This window comes from Acanthaster planci, linkage group LG02, assembly GCF_054643075.1.
Source record: "Acanthaster planci isolate LZ-2023a linkage group LG02, COTS_SCS, whole genome shotgun sequence".
NCBI lineage: Eukaryota > Metazoa > Echinodermata > Asteroidea > Valvatida > Acanthasteridae > Acanthaster > Acanthaster planci.
Genome location: NC_141778.1, coordinates 8,903,143 through 8,926,566, shown reverse-complemented (window position 1 = coordinate 8,926,566; position 23,424 = coordinate 8,903,143). Strand labels below are relative to the sequence as shown.

Below are 23,424 nucleotides of genomic sequence, written 5' to 3'. Positions count from 1 at the left end.
AAACATATATTTGTCAAGTCTTTATACTTAAGTCAAAACTTGGCTACTTTTGTTACTGATACTAGAACTACGCCATTGGATTTCAAGTGAAATTCACTGACAAAATACCTCTATCTAACGACCTGTCATTAAGTCTACACTACAGATAACTTTAGCCATGTGACATAAATCGGCTGCAGGAACATGCCATCTTTTTGAGATGTACTCTAAAATGTGTCTTACATTTTCTTCCCTGTGTGTCCCTTGCTCGTATTCTGCCTCGATGGTCCCCTGGAGCGCTGTCAGTAGGAGCCAGGTGCTCTGCGCGCAGCTTGCGGGTTCGTTCCGGGCCGTCCCCGCTTGGTAGACCAGTTCCAGCAGGGCCAGTCTCTTCGCCCATGGCTCCAGGTCAGCGGCAAACTTGGACAAGGTCAAGCTCGCTTCTAAGATAAAAAGAAAAGAAAAAGGCAGTATCAAAACTGATCCTATGCTTTCTCGTAGGAGAGTTGTGGTCCAGTAGTTTTGGTGGTTGACAAATGCCTGACGCTATATGGGTTCGAACCACAGAGGTACCCTTGTCTGTGCGTTCTTTGGGGAAGACACCTAACCTCAATTGCCCCTTTCCATCCAGGAGTTTACAATGGGTACCTAGGAGGGTAGAGATTTAATTGTATTGATTTGGCAAGCAACAGAGACTGATCTCATGGCACAAAGAGCATGGGAAGTAATACTGAAGTGCTGGGAGACTTAAATGATAAAGCACTGTATGAGCACCAGTGTTTATACTCTCAAACTTACTGACTGACCCCCGACACGCTTGGTGGCCAAGTTGTAAGACAACTGTGCTGTTAAGCAGGAGTTTGTGGGTTCGATTTCCGCACTAAAGTCTATGAGCGTTCTTCTCCTGATTGTCTGGGGTAATCATATCCCCTTCTTCACTTCGAAGTATTTTAAATTTTTCGCTTTTTTCTAAAGCAAACTTGATTTCTTGAGGTACCTTGTTTCGCAATGTCTCTCTCCCAAGCTGTGAGCTCTTTGCGGAACTCCCACAACATTACAGACAATGCCTCGGCAAAGCTCTCAAAAGTCTGTCCTCTTGTTGGGCCATCTTCAATTGGTTCAAAAAAGGTATTATATTAGTATTCAGCATCATCTAAATACCTTTCAGTAAATAGCTTCAATTTGAACATCATTCCATTTCGAGAGATTTAAAGGTAACTAGTATTTTTTCCCAAACAATTCATAAATAATTTCACCAAGCTTAGGCAACTCCACTGGGGTGTCCACCTGTACAAATCCCTGATATAACATAGCCCATAATTGTACAGTATTATCAATGGCATATTGTTATTTTTTTAAAAATATGATTGTCGCTCCAACCCCACACACTTCAGTCATTTGATTTCAACAGCCCTAAAAATGTCTTTCAAAATACTGCAGTCTAAACGTTAACATAATGGATTCAGGGATTTCGAAGCAAATATATCAACAAAACAAGGAAATATGTTTTTCCATACCTTTGGCTTTGATATAACTCATTGGTGCTGCCCTGATAGAGTCCACAAATGATTGCAATGTCCAGGCATTTGTGCATGTCTCTGCAAGTTTTGATGTAAATTCATGCAGCGCTTTCTGTCAGACAGACAAGATAAATACAAGTTGTTCAAATCACAATTACTGCATCCCTGTCTGTGACACGTTCATAGAGGCTGTGTTGAATCAATACGGGCGTTTCACAATAGCGCACTTCCAACAATTTGCAATGTGTTGGCCAATCACAATGAATGAAACATGTAAACCTAATGCGCGGTTGGAAAGGGTCAACAGACGTCATGCGTTGTGATTGGCCAAGGCGTTGCAAACTCGTGGAGGCGCACTACTGTGAATAGCCCGTATTGTGTAGATGGTCAGTAAAAATTAATGCTTGAGTTTGGAAGGACAGCATAACTCAAGCACTCCATAGCAAGCGGAAGCCTTCAATTAAAGACTTTATATACTATTTTGTGCCTTGCAGAGAGGCATTCAGGCAATTTTCTCACACAACTAACATTACGCTGGCTTAATTACACCCTTTGCCTGGTCAGCAGATAATACGGTTGGACATTTCTTGGCACACAGGTCCTTCAGAAGTAACAACCTACATGTAAATCTTACTGGGGTGAGGTGTGACACCTGGATGTCTTGCCTGGATGTGAACTTGCTGTCGTGGAGTTGATAAACAAAGGAGGTTTCTGCACCCATCAACACCCTGGGAAATAGAAAGTCAGTGTCAAGGGATGAGACGAAACTTTGCTACGTACATGTATATCACCATATTTTGGTCCGTCAATGAAGTAAGCATGGGCAAAATATGTGGCATCTTGACGGAGTCCCATTATGTGCATTTTACATATTTCCATTGTCGTCATTATGATTTGTGCACACCACATACACAGAGAGTCGACTAGAGAACAGAAACTCTAGCATCACACTGTACGTAAGCTGTGCCAAGGTCATGCGATGCACCACATGGTACTGTAGCCGTGGGAGTGTACAGTGTCGGGCAACAGCTGTTATAATATTATCTTGTTAACTTACAGCATGCTTAGCAAAGCAACCAGAGTTAAGAGGTTTAGTGGTGCAGTGACAAACATTTCAAGATAGCAGGGAAACTTTACAAACTTCAACTTTGCTGTTCCTTCAAAAACCTCCAACTGCGTAGGAACTACCTTCCTGCATCCTTCAAAGTCCACAAAAACCTAAAATGGATTAGAAAGGACCCAAAAGGAGTCAAGATTTAATGTTTGGGCCTGGTGTGATCTTGGTCCCGGCCTTACCAGATTGTCTCCCGGATGATGTGCGTCTTTGTCAAAGTGTACCTCTCGCCTGCTGGGGCAAAGGGGTCTCGCTGCTGCTCGTAAGCTCGCCTAAGAAAGCCAGGAACGATTCTCGAATCAATTTACAGACCAAGTGCAAAATAATGACAATGGACAGGTATGATCTACCTTAACTACACATTGGCATTTTGGCTAGGAATTTTCCTACCATGTTGTAAACAATTTCTCCTTAATCCTCAGGTTGATATTTGATCATAATAAGCCACGAGGGGCCATTCTATGTTACCAGCATGTATGCCAAACACACCCAGGCAAGAATGATGGCAGCATCTGTAACTTGATGTACACAAAAACCTCAATGAAGAATATGCACAAAATTGTCACCGTTTTCACGAAGAGACGCTTTGGCCCAAAGTCACGACTTTTTCACATTTCTGTTTTTTTGGCAGAACTAATTAGGCTATGCGATGCTTATAATTTGGTGTAATCTTTTTTTACCAAATCTACTGAATTTAGCAAAATCACGATGATCTGCAATTTACATTTTCACGAAGAGGCGAATTTGTCTTCTATACATATAGTGTTAGCAATAAAGGGAAAATTCATGGGTAAACTCATTTCGCTGTTTTCACAAAGAGGCGAATTTGACGCCAGAAAAGTATACAAATGTAACAGTTTGCACCTGGCATGTGCTACAGCAAAATAGCACGCGTTTTTACGAATAGACAAAAGTGGCATGAATTTTAGAGTTGTCACAAAGAGGCAAATTTGTTTGTTTACAAAATAAACAATTTAATTGACTTCTATAAATATTACAGTATCTGGCAGTTTTGTGTTATTTAAGATCCCCTCTTTCATATAGTAGCATCAGTTTAAGTCAAAGGCATGCTAAATACTAAGGAAATAAGCGTTTGAAAAGAGACCAAATTAAACTGCGATTTTCTTGTAACCTAGGTTTACTCTCTGGTGAGAAATTTGCCTCTTTGTGAAAATAGTGATGATATGCTGATAGCATTTGATGAAGCACATGGTGTTCGAATGCCCTAACAGAATGGCAATTTTGGTATTTTCAGCCCTGCAGAGTGCATCTGTGCGCTGACAGGGCCAACGAGGCAATGTACCATGTGCTGGCCAAGGAGGCTGCACTGTGCAAACCCTGGAGGGCGCTGTCCCTGTCCCCTTCCCAGTACTGCACGATGACATTCCTTGCAAGCCAGCTTCGCCCTCGATGTCCCTCTCCGAAACCCTGGCTCCTGATTGGGTGCCCAGAGACAGCGTGTCCAATCGGATGCTGCAGAGCCGCGGGACTGGTTTCTGATTGGTCAGCTTGAATTGCAGAGTCATCCAGGACTTCCTCTTCTGACCATTCCTGAGAAATGCAATAAATATAATCACTAACATTACTAAAAGCTTTTAAAATTGTCTGACAAATGAATTTGAAACTTTGGGAAAAATCAAATTTTTGAAGTGTTCTGTCCCAAGAAGCAAAATTCCAATGACAGCTCAAGATGCAACTCACAGAATCAGTTTTGAGACTGAATAGATATGTTTCATCACTGATGGGATTACAAATATGGGAATTCTTACATCAGATGAGGAATCTTGGAAGCTAGGGATAGGGGCCAGTCCTTCTTGAAGGAATGCACCCCAGTCAAACTTGTCTTCCTCTCCTACCGAGCAAAGAAACATGGAGAAACGTTGACACTGGTTACTTAAAAACAAAAGTATTTCCTCAATAAACACCACTGTCTTTGGCTGTATGACCTTAGGATGGACACAACGAGCCTGACACCCTATTCCAGAAGTCAACTTCGTCTCTGGCTTTGCGTTATTTAAAAGCTGTTATTATCCAGGGATTCAAGACCAACTGGAAATACTCCCAATGATGACAACAGGTTCATGGACATGGTGTTCTTGAAGTAGCATACAGACCCATGATATATGGATTAAGCTGGAGAGCCCTTAGTCCTGGAAGCTATGATTTGCAGAAGGCAAAAGTTGGAAAGTAAGCCAAAGTTTGGTAAACCTGTCAAGTACTGTATATTTCATCTGGATGGAGAAAAAAAATTCTCCACTACATGTACCTACTTTGTTTGGGCACATGCTGTGTCTCGGTATATGTCGCATTTACTGGACTGTCTGATAGATTCAACAGGACTGATAACACAGAATAGTGCAAATCCGTCTGCAAGAAAAACACATCATACAGTGTATGCCACAAAATATACAAATCCAAGAAGTGGAATCATGATACACAAGGCATCAAATCATCAACAGATAATCAGAGCAACATGTCAGTCCCTATGGATTCCTGTGAGGAACCTTCCTGAATCTTTAAAATCTACCAATGGACAGGAGCCATGCAGGACTTTCTTTACTCTTACAACCTGCCAAGTACCAGTAAATCCCATGCAAGGTAAAGCCATATCCAAATCCGGAATTTTCCGCCTTTTGGTTTGGCCATGGCCCATTAGCACACCACAGTGGACAGCCATAGCTACATGTATATATCAAATTGTTGTCCCAGTCATATCCTACAAAGCTCTGCGAAACCCACAAGTGGAATAGGATGAATCTGCGATGGTCGTGGCAAGAACCATTACTTATTTTGGTTAATATCCCAGCTCGCTTGGCAGCAGGTGGCACTTTAACCATCCCTGTTAGTGTACATGTAGGTGGTGGGAGAAGCGAAGATGGTACATGCCGATTGCAAAAAAGATAATTTACCTTTGCATCTCGGCTTTTTGGTGACAGGGGGAGCTGCAAGAACTTGTCGGTCAACTTCCGCAGGGACACTGCCTTCTCTAGCTGGGAATGGATCTCAAATTTCTGAAAGAGGCTGGAGGAAGTACGGAACGTAATGCAAATGTGTAATTAACATAAACTTCTCTTACGCAAGCATCGTTTTTGAAAAAGGGAACTGGTGAAGGCCACTAAGTACAACCTGAGTTGTCCATTTTGATAAAACTCCAGGACAATTTGTATAGGTGTGGCATTTCAATCAAGTGACACTACATTGTTTACAAAGCACATGGCATTTTTACAAGAGTAAAACTTTTATTTCACCTACCCTTGGAGCTTTCTGGTAATCTTGTGACTGTCAACATCCAGATATCGGTGGAACTTGAAGTTTGACAGAGCAAACTGTAAGGACCGACGGAAGTTCTCATCATTAGAATCCTGCACACACATGAGATTGACAAAGGCAAATTTTAAAGTCACAAACAGTAAGTACGGAGTCCAGCTTCTGACAAGAAAGAAATTGACCTGCAGGAACACCCAATCACACAAACTGAACTGTACTGTTCTGAAGGTTCTATAATGTCCGTAAATATTCATCGCAGAGAAAACACAATGAAAATTTTCACGAGAATCACATTATGACACATTTTCCTAAAACAATGGCCAACGGAAAGCAGTCTAAAAATTCAAAATGCTACAGATTTGGAAGAAAAAAGGTAGGCCTATGATAAGCAAAACTACCATATTACTTACCACCATTTCAAGTCACCCCACCCAATTCACTCCATAATTCTTAAGTCTGTTATTTTAGGACTATTTGATATTGTTTAGTATTTTAGTCTTGAAAATTCTTTACGATATTGATGAAAGGAAAGAATTCTGTTTTATGGACACCACTTTGACTTTTCCCTGTAGTCACCTAGCCTAATCATCGGAAAATAATGAAATGTCCAAAAAAGTCAAATTGCGCAAAGAAAATGTTGAGGTATTCACTTTAAAATCATTTATACCAGTCTCGTGGGTTTTATGCTCAGGGTGTCAAGCAGCATCCATGTACATATGGAATGGAAAGAGTTTCATGAGCGGAAATCAGTTGACTTTTTAGGACACTCACTCTCTGAAGGCTAATAGGTTACTGCAAGGGAAAACTAGTGATGCTGGCATATGGAATTCTTACGTGTACATTACCATGGAGAAATAAAACACATTCCTCCGTGCATGTACCTGCATGTAGTCTATGGAAATCTTTCCCCAATGCTAACTGCCAGTACAGTGATGACTAGGCAACTCAGACAACTTGACCATTTGCCAACTTGAATTGGAACAACTTGACTGTTGAGACAACTCAACCGGTGAGAAAACTCGAGCATCTGTGCCTCAAATGGACAGACAACTTGACCATTGGGGCAAATTGTCAATTGAGACAAGTTGACTTGTAATGAGTGTGCTTGTGACTTACAGTCACATTGCCCACACCTTTTCTTCAAATTAAAAATGTGAAAGGACTGGGGGATAGATTTACTGTCTCCCATACCAGAAAATTAGCGAATGATCATTGGTGCTGCCGAGGTGCCTGTCCAACAAGCATGGATTGTGCGACATGAGACCTGCTGGGGCGACACTGTTGATGTACATGTACCTATAACGTGGCGTGGCCTTTAATACATGTACATGGCACATTTTGAATTTTCACCTCTTGTGCCTTGCTGGAGATATATTTTACCTCAAATTTCATTATAAGTTAAATTTCATCAAAATTTCAATTTTCTGATTCAAAAATCTCAATTTTTCTCACTCGCTTTAAGTTCTGTTGAAATTCTACATGTATTTTAGCTTTATCTTTTTGAAGTGGAGATAAACTCTTTTAAAATGCACCCAAACTTGTGACTAGGAACATTCATGACAAGTTGAATAAAGCTTTTAAAGTGAACACTACGGAGCTCTGGAAGTGCCATCTGACTTGTTGAGATCCTGACATATTTTTTCTCGGGATAAGGACATAATAAAGGCAAGATGTCGACATCCTCAGATAATTAATCTCTGGATGACAACATCGTGAAAGTTGTATGACGACATCCTCGGACAATTTATCATAGGATGATGACATGCTAAAAGTTGGATGTCGTCATCCTGAGACATAGGTGTGGCAAGGCAGGAACCAGCAGTTTGACCACATATTTTTACGACCACAAAACACGCAGAGCACTTGTTTCACATGTTGCAAATGTAACTGGGAAAACATGTAAACACACGCATTATAATTGAGAAAAAGGTTGTTCTCAGGTGTTCGTGAAGACAGAAAAGAAACAGGATTTATTTATTTGTTGTTCTTTATATTTATCAAATTTGTTTTCTCTAAGCTTAGTTGCTAATTACAAATTTTAGGGTCTCGCCGAAAAATCAGGGTCGGTCGAGAAATCAGAAGCATTGTTTTGGCCCTTGCAAGTTGGATTCTCCGACTGTTATTTGGTTACTAAAATGTTGATGTTATTATTTGTATCATTTAGGCCTGTGCCTCTGTTACTAAAGAACAGAATGAATGATAATCAGTGGGGTAAAGTAGGGATGGGACGAAGTGGGAATGGGGCAAAGTTGGATTGGGGTACCCCCTGAACTGTGGGTCCAACGTCTGCCCTGCTCCCACGAGTGGGGCGACCTGGAAATGGGGCGAAGTGACCACACCCGGAAGACAATGCTTTAAAACACAAAAGCACTTCTGGTCACCTGTGCATTTTCAAGGTGGTTTGTCAATGCACCCAATGACAAATCATGTCAATATTCCACTTTTAGGATGTCGTTATCCATGATAATTTATCTTGGGTTGTCATCATCCCGTGAGAAATTATCTCAGGATGTCAACATCTTACCTCTACAGTTAGGGAGTCCAGTGAAACGGCATCTCTAAATTTTTTATTTCTGGAAGCGTGTAAAAGTGTTTGTTTTCAATCAATGATTTCTGCCCCTTCTGCCCAAACTTTATATTTTAAAAAGTGTTGTAAAAGAACTGAAATTTGTGTTTAGTACCATTTACTACAGCATGTCTGTTTGAGTTGAGTTTTGGGTGTAAAGTATGATGAAAATAATAAAAAACTGTGCGCGGCCATCTTTGTTTGTTGTTGTGTGACGTAGTCTCGTCTAAGCCTAATATCTCGCGAGTTTCAACCGGGTTTGGAACAATGATGTCATCATCTTGTCTGCTTGTAGGGCTTATGATACTCTTTCATTTGATGTATGACTCAAGGCATCTGACCAAAGCACCGTCAAGACTTGTTTTGGCTTGTGAAGACTACAAGAAGGTAACAACAAATGTGCATTTTTCTGTTGAAAATCCCTAATAAACATGTGTAAGGAGCTGATGAAACATACGTGTATATGAAACAGTGTTTATTTGGAAGCTTAGAATTTCAGGAAGAAAAGGAAATTTTGTTTTGGTAAAAAGTCGACGTTGAACTGGTGCCAAACAGCCCTTTTGTATTTGGGTGTTGTTGTACGACTGTGCACATATGGTGTATGCATGTGCATCAGGTTGATGGATGGTGGACAGGGAGCAAGATGCAAATAACAAGTGCATAAACCACATGTTGTTTCAACCAAATTTGATCAAAAGACCCTGTCAAACACAAACAGACTTAAAATGATACCTGACAGACTTGGTCCCCTATTTTGTAGCTACATGTATTTCTTGATGACCTTTCACACATCACTAAAAATTTTTAGCCCAACTCAACTGTCTTCTTCCTCCATGTCTTCTGCACGTAGCAACAGATTCACTGAATCTATGTACATTTGTATAGCCACGGGAGAAGATGGAGTGACAAAATATTAATATCAGTTCCTATCCCTGGATTTGTTAAACTCAAGAACCTGATCCCTAAAAGGGCTGATTGACATTGTTGAGACTATTGCATCAGGAAGCCTGTATCAATCTCTAAAATTTCTGGGTACAAAGGAATTCCTATATGCACTTCAGTTCTGCTGTGCGGCAAATCAAGTTGAGAACTATTTCTAGTGACTTTTCTATGCGGTCTTGTGTTTTGACATCCAAGAGGGAATGTGCACATCTCTAGCAGACAAAAGACTGGGCTTGAATGCAGTCCAATTTGCCTCAGCGGATCTTACACTATGAGCCTTGGTGAAGTTATCCTTAACGATCATTATATCTTCCTTCACTCCCTCAAAATCAGCTTTTGAGTAGAGATAAATTCTCCTGTCCTGCCTGTTACTGTATACATGTACATGTATCCTGTGTTTATTATTGATAACATTCTCCATAATAAAAGATATTATTTACTTTACACTTCCTCTGTGACTATACATGTACATGTAACTACAGATCTTTGTCCAACTCTGGCAGGTCTGGAAGTGGAACCGATGAGGAACACAAGACTCCCTGTGGTTCAAATACATTGATGAAAATAAAACTTATGTCCACCCCCCAAAAGTGACGGACTAATTACACCTTATTTTAATGTGATTTATTACCATTAGCACCCTGTTCCTATAATAAGGAAACAAAGTCCACTTTCTCAAACAAACTAACATTTTGACCATAAGGAACCATTACTCAATCCTGATAGGGGTAGTCTAAGTAAATTTTGACAATATTTAAGCAAGAAAACTTCAAATTTTTAACCTGAGTTTGGCAAAAGACAACCACTCGGTCGAATGATGCCATTTTGTTTTTCGTCTGGTTACCCGACTCAGGCTTTTTGGATTCATCAGGGTACAGACCACTAATTCAAGTGAGAATTTCTGGCCAGCTCATTAGCATTGAAAGTGCCCCCACAGGATCTTTTGAAAAAGGAGATTGTTTGCCCCCAAATGGTGATATTGTGTAAATCCTTGCCAAAAAATCCTTGATTTTGTTTTGTGGGAATTTAAAAATGTAATTGGTTAACCCACAACAAATTGAAAAGAAACTGAAAGATTAGTGACCAGACAAGAATTTCATTTGTGTTTCAGAAATCTCAGGGCTGTTGGCATACAAGTTACTGGGCCCTGAAAAGTGCTGATTTTACACTTTTTTCAATGGGGCTTGAAAAATTCATCCAGGTCAAGGAACCACACTACATTCGATTTGTTGCTCACAGCTCTCTTCGGGCGGTCATGTGTATGCTATACCGTTTTAACCCCCCCCCTCAAATTCTCTCAAAACCCAAAAGCCATGTTCTCTTTTCTTTCTTACATGTTCTTATATGAAAGAGTACACCACCAACAACTTGTTTAGATAAGTTATTTCGAAAAAGTAAAATTTGCACACCTAGGCCTATAGGCCTAATAACAGGGTGCTAAAGCATGAAAGGTGGGCCTACATCATACCATGATCATACATGTCTGACATGTACACGGTAATGAATTCCATTTTAATAACACAAAATTCATAACTTAACTATAATTGCACTAAATTTTATACCATTCAATTTCTTTTGAAATTCTCTTTCCAATGGTACTAAATTTGTGGGGATCAAATTAAAAACCTGAAAAGTGCGGGACTCCCTAAAGTGTCGTCATCTCAAAAAATCTCATCACAGACTTCTCAACAAGTCCGATGGCACTTCCAGAGCTCCGTAAAAAACTTTACGTAGACGATAGAAATAAATTACCAGTATCACATGTACATTCTGAATAACACAACACGAAGTGTTTTCTTACTTTGAAGCTTGTCAACTTCTGGATTAATTTCTTCGCCTCCTGTTCGACTAAACTCGAAGTCGAAGTCTGCGCCATTTCTCCGTCGAATGAAATGTCCACTGGTCTCATCCTAATACTCTACGCAATTGCAATTATTGAAACGCCAACTGGTACCCCGTGTGGTGAGATAGACTGGCGCCCTCTATAGTTACGTAGTATCGGCCTCTTGATTTTTATCCACCATCATGGGTATGTGACTACCGCTATCCGGCTTCAAAATCCACTGTAATCGGCATTTTCAAATAAAGATTTGGCCCTCGGTTGCCGTAGTTTGCATTTCAGAAACTGAAAGTACATTCCCGTGTTATTTTCACTTGGTGAAGTGAGGAGAATTTGTTTAAATCAGAATGTTGAATATGTCGTTTCTTTGCGCACATTCTGTAAATCATTTTACATGTATATAATGTAAACGGTCATGCTGTTCACGTTATTTAGCGTCAACAAAGCGTCGATACGTCATTCAAGCATATTTATGCAAATATTTTACATTTGCAATATTAATCAGGTTCCTACATATCATATTTAGTGTATCTTAGTATCGGAAATTATATTTGAGTGTTGAAATTTGAGCGACAAATTTGGGCCTGCTCGTGCAGCCCGACCGGCCGCCATCTTGTTTTCGAATTCGTGTGGACGGACGAGATATTATTTCGAGAACTCAAAGTTACAATACTAACCAGGGTTCTCCCCACATACAAACTTGCGTATCGTGCCCGATACCCAATTATTTCGGGGTTCAACATGTTTAGCACTCTGTTCCTATTTTAAGGGAACAAATTCTACTTTTTCGAAGTAGGCCTAGCCTAACCAGCTAACTAATCTAAGCAAGTCGTTGGTGATATCCTCGTACAATGAGAGAACTGGGCTTTTGGTTTTTGAGAGAAATGTTTTGGTAAAACAGCAGCGTTCACGACTGCCCTGAATGCAGCTGTGAACGACAAATAAGCGAATGTAGTCTGGTGCCTTGACCTAGGTGAAGAATTGTTTTGATGAATCCAAAAAGCCTGAGTAAGGTAACTGGACGAAAAACAAAATGGCATGATTTGACTGAGTGGTTGTCTTTTGCCAAACTCGGGTAAGAAATTTGAAGTTTCTTCCTTAAATATTGTCAAAATTTACCTAAACTACCCCTTTCAGGATTGAGTAATGGTTCCTTAAGGTCAGAATGTTTGTTTGAGAAAGTGGACTTTGTTTCCTTATTATAGGAACAGAGTGCTAATGGTAATGAACCCCATTATTCCCGTCAGATATGCAAAAATGCGCTGATACCTTTTTCATCCATGATATGCACAATATAATTATGATAATAGGCCTATGGCTCAGAATTATCTTACATAATGCAGATTGCATGTCTGGAAAATCTAGATGAAAAAGCAGTTAATAGTCCTGCATTTTTCCTTGTACATGTACACTATAGGTAGCCTACATAGTGCATGCACTGTGCACCACACCTTGGTGGCCACACTGCACACCGTAGATGTATATGTACACGTACGTCGGCACCAAACGTTCCTAGTGGTCAGTGTCGCATGAAATCTGAACTTCCGTCATGGGCGTCGTACATGGACCTGTGTGCATGTGTGTTTTCTCTGTGCCATGTGCTCAATACACTAGTGGGGCTGCATTTACGAAGGTTAAACTTTTATACTATACCATTTGCAGAACTTACAACATCGACACTACACATGTTTTCGCTCATGGCGGCAGTCGTAGCCCTGTTTAACATTATTAATGGCATCTATTACAGGGACGATATTTCTCGTTGCCATTTCACCGCGTTTTGTCTCTTGCACAATAGCAGAAACTCAATCAAAGAAAGGCTCTTTTTTTAAGCCAATAACATCAGCAGTCCCCGCTGAGCGCATGTGTATTCCAAGCCCAGGTTGGACAGTGTCTTCATTACATTACAAGTAACTCCCAGGATATAAAGGTATCCTAAGATTTTACAATAACTTTTGTTTACATTTTTACTTGGCTAGTCTTGTTCCCAAATCCATTATTATTTTGTTTCAGACTACAGGGACCGGGAAACAGTCCAACTCAGAGCACATTTGAGCTGTGACTAAGAGCTTTGTTCGAGCAAGTTACTCATGTTTGGCAGGAGTAAGACCCCTGGGCCAACGAGGGTATACTCCCATCGCACATACAGAAATATAATGCGCGTACACCACACTCTGGTTGAACTGGAGGAGCTGCGCGAAAGCTGCCAACCACTACTGGTCCATATTGCTTGGTACCCACTACCCAGGTTATGTGCCATGCATGGGTTACCATGGAAAATTGAACATTGGTTGACAGCATGCCTTACGTTTTACGATGCTCAAAGAATTATGTGGCGATTTCATGTCTGTGCAAGTAAAGTATCCCTATGTGGGTTCATACATGCGTGGCGCTAGACTGGGTGACATGGGCCAGTGATGAGTGATCAGCGCTGATGAATGCCTTAGGTGTAATTAACGTAATTCTAACACAAAACTGATACTAACTTGGATGCCATAATCCCACATATTGTGTTGATATTTTAAGAGCTGTTATTGATTTGTTAGTCAGACAGTTTGCCCAGGTATCTATGATTTTGTTCGGACAAACACAATAAGTGCTCGGAAAATGTCTGATGTCCGACCGTAATTTCGCACTCTGAGTTGCTATGCATTTCGCGCATGCGTGCGCGTGTTAAGTCTTCACATGTGCAGTTGAGCAGTTTGTGCGGGATGACTATGACAGAAGCGTGGAGTTGTGATGTATTTTGTACATTTAAGTCACCCAAGGACAACCCTTTAAACAGAAAGACAGTATTTGGTAGCCATTGGCTCCTAATGGGGAAAAATCTAGGTGCCAGCACTTTTATGAAAATTTAGTAATCACGTTTGCTGAATATTCATGAACGTACGTACACACACGTAGTATAAATACCCTGCGTTTACATCATCCATCCATGCTGAAGAATCATGACCTGGCACGGCACACGTCCACCACACAACTTGCATACTAGCGCCAATGAGGTCAATCCACGAAATCAGGGTTTTCGCCAAGGGTTCAGACACGTACGTTATGATGTCCGTAGTTTCAGTATGTTGTTGGACACCCTGCTGCATGATTTGCGCTAATATTTGTTGCACTCTGAATCACAGCGACACCCTTTAATTCTGGCAAAAAAGCAGCAAAAATGGAGTCCATGCCATTTTGTGAAAATGGCCCTGGTGTCCATATACAGTGCATCAACAACGTATGTTTTGATTGGAAACCAACCAAACCGTGCACGTGGTCACGCAACACATGTAATGTATGATATATGTACAATGTACATGTACAGCTGGGCGGCGCACTCGGTGCGACGCGGTGCAACTTGTGCTGCCATTTCTACTTTTCCGGAACGAACTTTGAGTACATAATCATTCCTTTTTTTGATTTTTAAGCATACTAAAAACTGTTCCAATACATTTGTATGTAGTTTTTAAGCTATCTTAAGTCACAAATGGTGACTGGATGGTGAAAATATGATCGCATGAAGAAATTTTTGGTCGCATTTGCGACTGATTTAGGAGCTATTTAAAGCGTTGCCAAGGACATATTCCTAGACCTTTAAACGGGCCCTACGTATACTTCTTCTTTGATACATGTACTGGGCCCTGAACTGATTGATAGTGATTTCTTTTAGTCAAGTTTGTCTGGCAAGTGGCATGTCCTTTGACTTAACGAGTTCACATAGAAGAAGCTATTAAGCTTAAAGAAACAGCCGTCAGTTTTTCCACGAGTAGACGGACTGACAAGTACTAGACTGACGAGATTTACACGAGCTGAAGTCTGGGTTTAACCTAACAGACAGGCTGTCTGCAAAAGTTACCATTAATTAACCATACAAAGGAGTCTGTGTAATGTGCGAGTCCGGTCAACATTATCTGGATAGAGAAAACGTACAACTTTAAGCTTGTGGAGGAAACATGTTTTCCTCCAAATGAGGGTTGGGCGAGTTTTCTGCAAATAGAAATCTGCGGGATATATATAGCCCTGTAAGTAGTAAACTTGACCCAAGTCGGGATTCTCCGTGACATCTGTATTTATACTATGGATACTGCGGCTGTGCAATGTTACTTGATTCGCGCCCTCTTGTGTGAGTTCGGAAATCCCAACTTGACCAATCTGCCAGCTGTTTGTACACGGCGAATCAGCTCATCTACCAAAAATGGTAGCAGCCATTTATTGGAAATATGATATATAACTATTTTGATTGGTGGAAAACGTAAGTCTGACTTGATTGAAATCTACATAAGTAGTGAACGTACTGGTACAATTTCAGCTTATAATATCTAGCGGATGTCTGATAGTGTCACCGGATGTGCCGGATGAACTTGATAGAAAGAAATCACTATCAATTGGTTCAGGGCCCAGTATCGACAGAGTCTACGTAGTGCCCTGTTTATTGATCTTGTGTATTCCGACTCATTTCACATGTCACTTATGACATGACAGTGTATGAGAAAGTTGTGGTAAGTCTTGGATCTATCGTGTTTTCTTAAAATTTGTAGATAAAATGCATGAAATTCATTAAGCACACGCCATTTTTCTTTTGTACTCTTGTAGGTATCTCACGGGACAGGTGGCACAAAAGACGAAAGACAGGTGGCCGCCGTAAGCCCCTGCGAAAGAAGAGAAAGTTTGAGTTGGGTCGCCCACCCGCCAATACCAAGGTAGGTGCTCTTTGGAATGAAAGACAAGTAAGACGGTGACAAAAGTAGTGGGCCCTGCAGTGTTAAAGTACCTTACCCGGCAAATTTCTGACATGTCAGATAAATTCGCTGCTTTCCATAATCTCAAAATACCTACAACTTTCTATTGATGGTGGCCACACCTCAAAGTTAAAGGTTGACGACCCTAGTTGAGATGATAGGTCTACATGTAAACCCCCAAATTTCTAGGGCTGCCAGGATCTGTAAATTCTTCATATGCAAAGTTGTTATGAGGACGTGTGGCTTAGTGAATTTCATACAGCTGCGCCTCAATCAGTGCAGTGCGTGGCCATGATAGCAATGTGGCATGCATGGTGGTGCAGTGCACTGGCGCCTTGGCAGCACCAATGATCAGTCGCTAGTCTGCTGTTGTGGGAGACGGTGAATCTGCCCCTCCAGTCCTTCCTCTTATTTTAATTTGAAAAAATGGTGTGGGCAATACGACTGTAAAGAGCAAGCGTGCTCATTACGAGTTAATTTGTCTCAATTGAGGATTTGTCCCAACGGTTGAATTGTCTGTCCATTTGAGGCGCAGATGGTAGAGTTGCTCCACCAGTTGAGTTGTCTCAATGGTCAAGTTTTCCTGAGTCGAGTTAGCAAACAGCCAAGCTGCCCAAGCCCCGGGCTCTGCTCAGTGCCCACTCTTTGTTTTCCATGCCGGCTCTCCTCTTTCTCTTATCTAAAGCGCAGGCCTGTATTTTGCCATCACATGCACAGGTCATTGGATCATACATTTAGCCATGTTAGTCATTAATTTTTGTTCAAGCAGTTGGCACTAAATCAATACCATGTATCAGGGGCGTGAGTCTCCGCTTTTTAGCGGATTTCCACTTTTTTGTTGAAAATGCCAAATTAAATTTTTTGCTTTTTTGCTATCGATGGGCCAAATTATCTTGCTTTTCTTCCTTTCATAAGCGCTGATTTTTCTGTTTTTGTTTTTTTCTATTGACGCGATAGCCAGGCCAAACTTCTGACTGAATCTACTGTACAGGTACATGTACACTGCACATGTACATGCACGTATATGGCCCATACGTGTGTACAGATCTGTGTGTGGGCATGAATTCGGCGCGGAACAAGCCTTATGTGTAAAAAGCATCCTGTAGCCATCCAGTCATTGTGCTGTGATTGGCTGCCAGTGAAACATCAGAATTCATAATGCGTCCGTGGGACTCATTGCAGCCGTTCCTGCATGAGCGGAAGTAGAGGCTAACAAGTTCTACTATAACTCGTGGTAGCATACATTTCATTGTAAATTTGTGGCTTGAAGTGAGGTTAGTAAAATTTTGCTTGTGCTGATAGAGGGCTTCGTGACAACTGGTGCTGAGTGCAAAGTTCTTTTTGTGTCATGCATTCTTGCACGGATTTGCATCGTTTTATATGGGCTTTCAAACAATTTTTGGACATAAACTCTTCAAAATATCAGTGCTACATATGTAAAATTGTCAAAAGAGGTTCTGACCTGGATACAGCCTTTGATAAGACCGATCCCTAACCCTAACCCTCCTCAATCCTTCACCTGTTGGAGGACTGAGGAGTGTTAGGGTTAAGTTACAATTTCGTGGAAATTGATGTAAATGCAAATACACCATAGACGTGACGGGCAGGCAATATGGTCTGTGCTTGGAAAAGCCTGGAATGCGATGTAGGCGTACACACATGATGTACATTATTTCAAGAACTGAAATTTTGAAAACATGCTCAGATCAGGTGGGAAAGGGCCTACTCACTCTAGGGACGGCAACCATTTAGACCCGGTTTGAAAAGGCCCACCCCCCGTAGCCCACCCCCCGTAGCCCACCCCCCGTAGCCCACCCCCCGTAGCCCACCCCCCGTAGCCCACCCCCCCGTAGCCCACCCCCCGTAGCCCACCCCCCCGTAGCCCACCCCCCGTAGCCCCCCCGGTATAATGCCTGCCCGGTATCAGGCCTGTCTGCACATTGGCATTTCAAAGTCCCTGATGAAAGGCTTCCCCCACCATGCTTGCACAGATAAAATAGGGGTCTAAGCGGATTAGTGTAAACATTGTATAGAGCTGAAGGATTAAAAACCACAAGCAGGTTCCTTCTGGGATAGATTACATGTACCAGTACTTGCAAACAATAGACCCCAGGATGGAGAAGTTCGAGATCAACAACAGTCCAGCATCCCAGGCTGGTAGCCAGGCCGGAAGGAAAGGGGTTTTTGCAACAGGGTGAGCTTACTGGGGGGGGGGGCCTTTTCAAACCGGGTCTAAATGGTCGCTGGCCCCTACAAACCTTGATATTTACCATTTTGGTTCCATATACAGGCAACACTTCATGCCTCTGTGCACAAACGTATGAGACTTTTCTTAATCCCCCCATTTTCTAAGCAATGTTTCGGAATTTTCTCAACTATTTTTCATTTATAGGACATGGTTTTTTCTGATGGCTATTTTAAGGGAAAATTGGTGTTGTTCGTGTATGTTACTCGTTCCATTCATTTTAACCTCTTCAAGAATTTCAGACAAATATGAAGAAAAGTGAAATTTTGCATATTATAAATTATAAGAAAAAAAAAAGATCAATGATTGCACCAGGAGGCAGAGCATCTACATTTAAAAATTTTCCTTCCCGGACCCCATGTCATATATATGCTTTGCGTTCACGATTTCTGCTATTTTCAGCTATTTTTTAATATTCTATTCACACCTGTGATATATTCTGCCGTGGGAAATGAAAGCATGGATTCAGACAAAAATTGTTTGCAGTAAAGTTTCCAAGTCCGTCAAAACACTGTGCATGGTCAGTTGCCATTTCAGTTCAACAGCAAAAGCAAAAACACAGTCCATGGTCAAATATGCTCTGCCATTACAGAAGCATAAAACTCTGATGGAATATTCACTAATAAGTTCCTGTATTACTTGTACCTTCTTAGTCTTGAGGAGCAGTGCTCATTGAGATTGATTCTACTGAATTGTCTGGTTTCATTTTCAGCTTGGCTCGAAGCGTATCCATCTGGTGCGATGCATGGGCGGCAACATAAAGTTCAGGGCCTTGCGTCTGGAGCAAGGAAACTATGCTTGGGGCTCAGAGAGTAAGAACATTTTACACTTATGAAATGGTTGTCAGCCAAGCAGGAAATTTTGCTTAACAAGTTCTTGTGCTAAGTGAGCCCAGAGTACCAGCCATACATGTATAAAGCAGAATTCTGTGAATGAAATTTTTAGTTGGTGACCAGTCTTTGTTAAGCAACTATTGACTCTGATTTGTAAGTTTCTGTGCTTGGAGGCTTCATGAAAATAAGTATTGCGAGGTCTCCAGTAATATTTACAAGTTGTGCTTTCATCAGAGTATGGTGTGGCAAAATTCCTAAGTTAGGGAAGAGGTCTGTAATTCCCTGGCATCCAGCTGGCAGAATGATGTAAAGATTAGTCTTTCAGAGGGGGAAACCAGGCCGTCTGGTGTACCTCCATGGTGAACTTGTCATAGTTACAATGACTGTGTGCTTAATAAATTGATGCTAATAGCCCAACCACTGATATGTGTTAATACTTAGGACTTAAGTGTTATCTGTCTGCTTGTCACTGTAATAAGATGTATTTGGACAATTCTTGACACTTGACTTGACAAATCCTCCAATTTCAATATGATTTTACACACACTCTGCGTGTAGTAGTGTGAGGACTAAAATTCACATTTTTGAATTAGTTTGAAAATTTGAATAACCTGGTATTTGCTTTTTGATTCAAGTATTCTGATTTTAACATAGTGGGATTGTTGCAGCTCTACATCCTAGTGAGTTAGGGTAAATCAGGCAAACACACGCTACTTGCTGTGGCCCAAACATATCCCATTTTCATTTCATTGTAAAATGTAATTGAGTGGATTATTTTGCAGGCAGACACTTGTCTAGTTTCAATATCTACTGTGTATTGTCTTCATGAAGCCATTGCAAACGCAAATTACCCGAAATCATTTAAATTTCTTCATATCTTTTTTGTGCCCTGAAGCATTTAAGACCAAACGGCCCAGCCAATGTTGCTTGGAATGCAGGTTGAGGTTACCAGTTACATGTATAAGTCAAAATGAAGAACACTAAAGGAATGTTTTCATCAAGGACATCTATGCTTGCTAGACTAAAAGAATGTTTACCTTTGTATTGACAACCTCGCACCAGACGTGGCTCGCAAGACCCGTATCCTGGATGTTGTCTACAATGCCAGCAACAACGAGCTGGTGCGTACCAAGACTCTGGTGAAGAGTGCCATTGTGCAGGTTGACTCCACCCCCTTCAGGCAGTGGTACGAGGCCCACTACGCCCTTCCCTTGGCCCGTAAGAAGGGAGCCAAGCTGGTGAGTGCTTCACCCACTCTAAAATTTTTGTGACTCTGGACTGAGAACCCTTTGGTCTCCCTGAATCGTTTCCTTGAATCAACTGATGTTTATTCATGTAGGTTACTAAAATTGGAAACACTGTACAAAGTCCCAAGAAGCTTTAGAATTTTCCTTATTTGTAGAAGTGCCAAATTCATGTATTTTGCGGATATTAAAGTTGTGCTGTCTGATTCATATAACAGAGGCTGAAGATCTTGTGTCTTTTATAAGCTTTGATGTACATATACTCAGCTGCATCAAATCAAATCATTGATTTTTTTTTTCAACTCGCAGACGGAGGCGGAGGAAGAGGTGCTGAACAGGAAGCGGTCCAAGAAAGCAGCCAAGAAGTACGAAGAGCGCAAGAAGACAGCCAAACTGAGCCAGATGCTTGAGGATCAGTTCAGCACAGGGAGGCTGCTTGGTAAAGGAAAACTCCGCTCCCACTTCTTCCCATCCTTCCACCTTCCCCTGTCCTTTTCCCCACCCGTCTCCCTTTCTGAAATGAACTCAATAAATTTTGCCAGTTAAATGCGTTTAGGTCTCCAGAAATGAAACATTTGGCGTGCAATATTTTATGCACTTGGATATTTTCAAGCTCATGCATTTTAGCTACAGATATGTAAAGTTGAAATGAAAACCCATTTAACTGGAACAGAATGTTGTAGTGGATTTCTCAGCGCTATGCTGGACAAAGACTAACTGTGGCACAGTAAAGTGTTCTCTTCCCCCTACAGTTTATGCATGGGGTTTTATATTCAGAGAATAAAACAGTTTTTGAGTTCCGTGGCAAACTCATGCCTTCTAATAGCCAGTTAGGGTTAGAATGAAAACAATGGAAGCACGACAGTGTTTTGGAAACTCTTTGGGGTAAGACTTCTTTGGCAGAATGATGTAAAGATTAGTCTTTCGTAGTGATTGCCTGCCGTTCTGGCATTCAAGGTGGTCCCAGTGAAGACACGTCATAGTTACACTGACTGCCTTAAAAACCCCAATCTAACAGTGACTAACAAGTCATCTGCTAGCTGAGGTGTTTTGTAAATGCATACTCCAACATTTCTTGCCCTCAAATGAGAAATAACGACCTTTTATAATGAAAAAGGGCAAAAATGTTGAACATTTTTCTTTGTTTTTCTGAATATTTTTAGCTTGCATCACGTCCAGACCTGGACAGTGTGGGCGAGCTGACGGTTACATCCTGGAGGGCAAGGAACTCGATTTCTACCTCCGAAAGATCAAGTCCAAGAAGGGAAAGTAAGCAAGTAAACAACTGCATCACCAAGTAAACAGAATAAACAGCAACATGACTTCGGATATGTACAAAACAAGGCCACCTGACCGAGTTTAACTCTAGATTCCAGTTTCGTAACAGTTGCTTTCTGTAACGGTTAGCATTGTTTTGTGAAGAAATAAAACACACCTCTATACAGATATCAGTCTTTTGTCTGGTAAAATTATTTTGGTGTTTAAGCCTTTTAGGGGTTGTCCCCTCCCCCAAATTGAATTGAATTTTAACCAAGTTGATTTTAAACAGCTCCCAAGGAAACAATGCATTTGGCCTGGTAAACCAGGCTTCATTGAATCTGTTATAGAGCAAAAGAAAAATTTGTAATGGAACTTTTACATCAAGGTAATTACAGTACATGTATATTGTCAACTTCTATTACAACTGAACTAAAAAAGAATAAAAGAAAAAAAAAGAACTAACAAGGAATTCAATATCTTTGAGTATTTGCTCTTTGTAAACAATTAGTTTTTGTTAAACAATGCCTTTTTATAATGATTGAAAATCAACTTTATAGGTGTGTGAAAGCAGTAGTGTAACTAGTGTAAAATTTCTGGGTGCACACATTTGTGAGCCACACTTGTGAAGTTGGACAATTCCTGTCCTTCAGTTTTTATTTTTACACTTTCAAGTGATCCATGTTAAATCGAATTTCTGTCTTCACTAAGCTTCTTACGGGTAGTGATAGCTGTAAAACTCCCATGAAAATCTGACCAGTGGAAGTTCCGCTATTTTAGCTTTATGAAGTTACATACATTACATTACATTACTTCAGCCTGGTTTTGGGATAGTGGGTCACATTTATTCTAAGAAGCGCAGAAATCCCCCTGCATTGAAGTTGCTAGAAAGAATATCTGGTGTGAACTGCTTGGCAAGTTGTAGAGTGATTTATGTTAAGCGACCTTGTGACACAAGGTGTGGTGCTGGTACTGAGGTGTGGCTTCAACAACAAAGGGGGATGGTTCTCAACTGCTTCTACAGTTTGCTGTAAGATGGCATAGAGATCAAGTCTGATGTGATGTCTGCTACCGAAGAACAACCTGTGAATAGGAAAAAAATTGTATCTTGATCTGGTATCCACTCGATTCAATTACTGAAACTGTTGTAACTGATGTATATGAACAGCAAAACCTTGGATACGTCAAATCCAATGGGACTGATTTTTTCCCCCCAACTTCAATGAAAATCTGACACACATCTGAGGTTTACTGCATGTAGTTGCTTAGCGTGATTGACTTCAAACTACACAGTTGTAATGATAAGGAGTATCTATACATGCCTGCCAAGTTTTAAAAATTTGGGAGCGGCGTGTTGAGGGGAGGAAGGGAGATTGGGGAGCGGACACCATCCCACCTGGCTGTGAGAGAGGCCAAAATAAGTCGGCTCTTTTAGGATTCATATAGCGTACGTATGTACTTGTATTTAGTGATTTGAACTTTGTGGCGTCAAGACTGTGGATTGACTTAAATGGTGACAAGAAACATGGCTGGACAAACACCATCTTTTTGGAAGAGCACTAAAAGTATTGGAAAACTTTTTTGAATTGATATTGACAAATTACATGTACATTCTTGAGCAGTTACTGGAAATTCAAGACTAACAAAAGTTACCACTTAAAGCCATGGCGAGGCTGAATTCCTCTTTCAGAATTCCCAGAACTTTTTCTACTCCTTTCGCACCCTATGTAAAACAACATCGAGACAAAACGTTACTGTTTTACTTGAAATAAATATCCATGGAAGAGTTTATTGCTTAGGAAGATGCTTTCCAATGGCAATCTAGTACGATGTACTCCATTTCCTGAATCTGAGCATTCACACTCTGGTAAGTTTGTTTTTGATTAGCTG

At 40.9% G+C, this 23,424-nt stretch overlaps 3 protein-coding genes across 7 annotated transcripts in view; 1 reads left to right on the top strand and 2 right to left on the bottom strand.

Annotated features, from left to right (window-relative positions):
• Positions 1-11,299, bottom strand: part of tubgcp5 (tubulin gamma complex associated protein 5) — an 11,780-nt gene extending 481 nt beyond the window's left edge. Inside the window, exons 1-11 of the mRNA XM_087133876.1 lie at positions 11,190-11,299; positions 5,866-5,975; positions 5,523-5,634; positions 4,884-4,980; positions 4,383-4,465; positions 3,917-4,164; positions 2,796-2,885; positions 2,134-2,227; positions 1,497-1,611; positions 977-1,087; positions 223-422 (exon numbers count right to left, since the gene is read on the bottom strand). Coding sequence (XP_086990002.1) covers positions 223-422; positions 977-1,087; positions 1,497-1,611; positions 2,134-2,227; positions 2,796-2,885; positions 3,917-4,164; positions 4,383-4,465; positions 4,884-4,980; positions 5,523-5,634; positions 5,866-5,975; positions 11,190-11,297 — 1,368 coding nt within the window. The 5' untranslated portion in view covers positions 11,298-11,299. The remainder of the gene's footprint in view (positions 1-222; positions 423-976; positions 1,088-1,496; positions 1,612-2,133; positions 2,228-2,795; positions 2,886-3,916; positions 4,165-4,382; positions 4,466-4,883; positions 4,981-5,522; positions 5,635-5,865; positions 5,976-11,189) is intronic.
• On the top strand, positions 11,299-21,723 carry rps8 (ribosomal protein S8). The gene is made up of 6 exons (XM_022235433.2): positions 11,299-11,417; positions 15,810-15,916; positions 18,913-19,012; positions 20,096-20,271; positions 20,587-20,716; positions 21,441-21,723. The coding sequence occupies exons 1-6, from the start codon at positions 11,414-11,416 to the stop codon at positions 21,548-21,550; spliced, it is 627 nt and encodes a 208-aa protein (XP_022091125.1). The 5' UTR covers positions 11,299-11,413; the 3' UTR covers positions 21,551-21,723.
• The window catches only part of LOC110979544 (2-Hydroxyacid oxidase 1-like), a 30,102-nt gene continuing 28,278 nt past the window's right edge, over positions 21,601-23,424 (bottom strand). For 3 of the 5 annotated variants that reach the window (XM_022235432.2, XM_087133099.1, XM_087133097.1), the window contains exons 8-9: positions 23,188-23,257; positions 21,601-22,617 (exon numbers count right to left, since the gene is read on the bottom strand). In XM_022235432.2, coding sequence (XP_022091124.2) covers positions 22,553-22,617; positions 23,188-23,257 — 135 coding nt within the window. In that variant the 3' untranslated portion in view covers positions 21,601-22,552. Of the gene's footprint in view, positions 22,618-22,786; positions 23,258-23,424 lie in introns of those variants that run through there. The other 2 variants (XM_087133100.1, XM_087133098.1) reach the window with 2 other exon arrangements.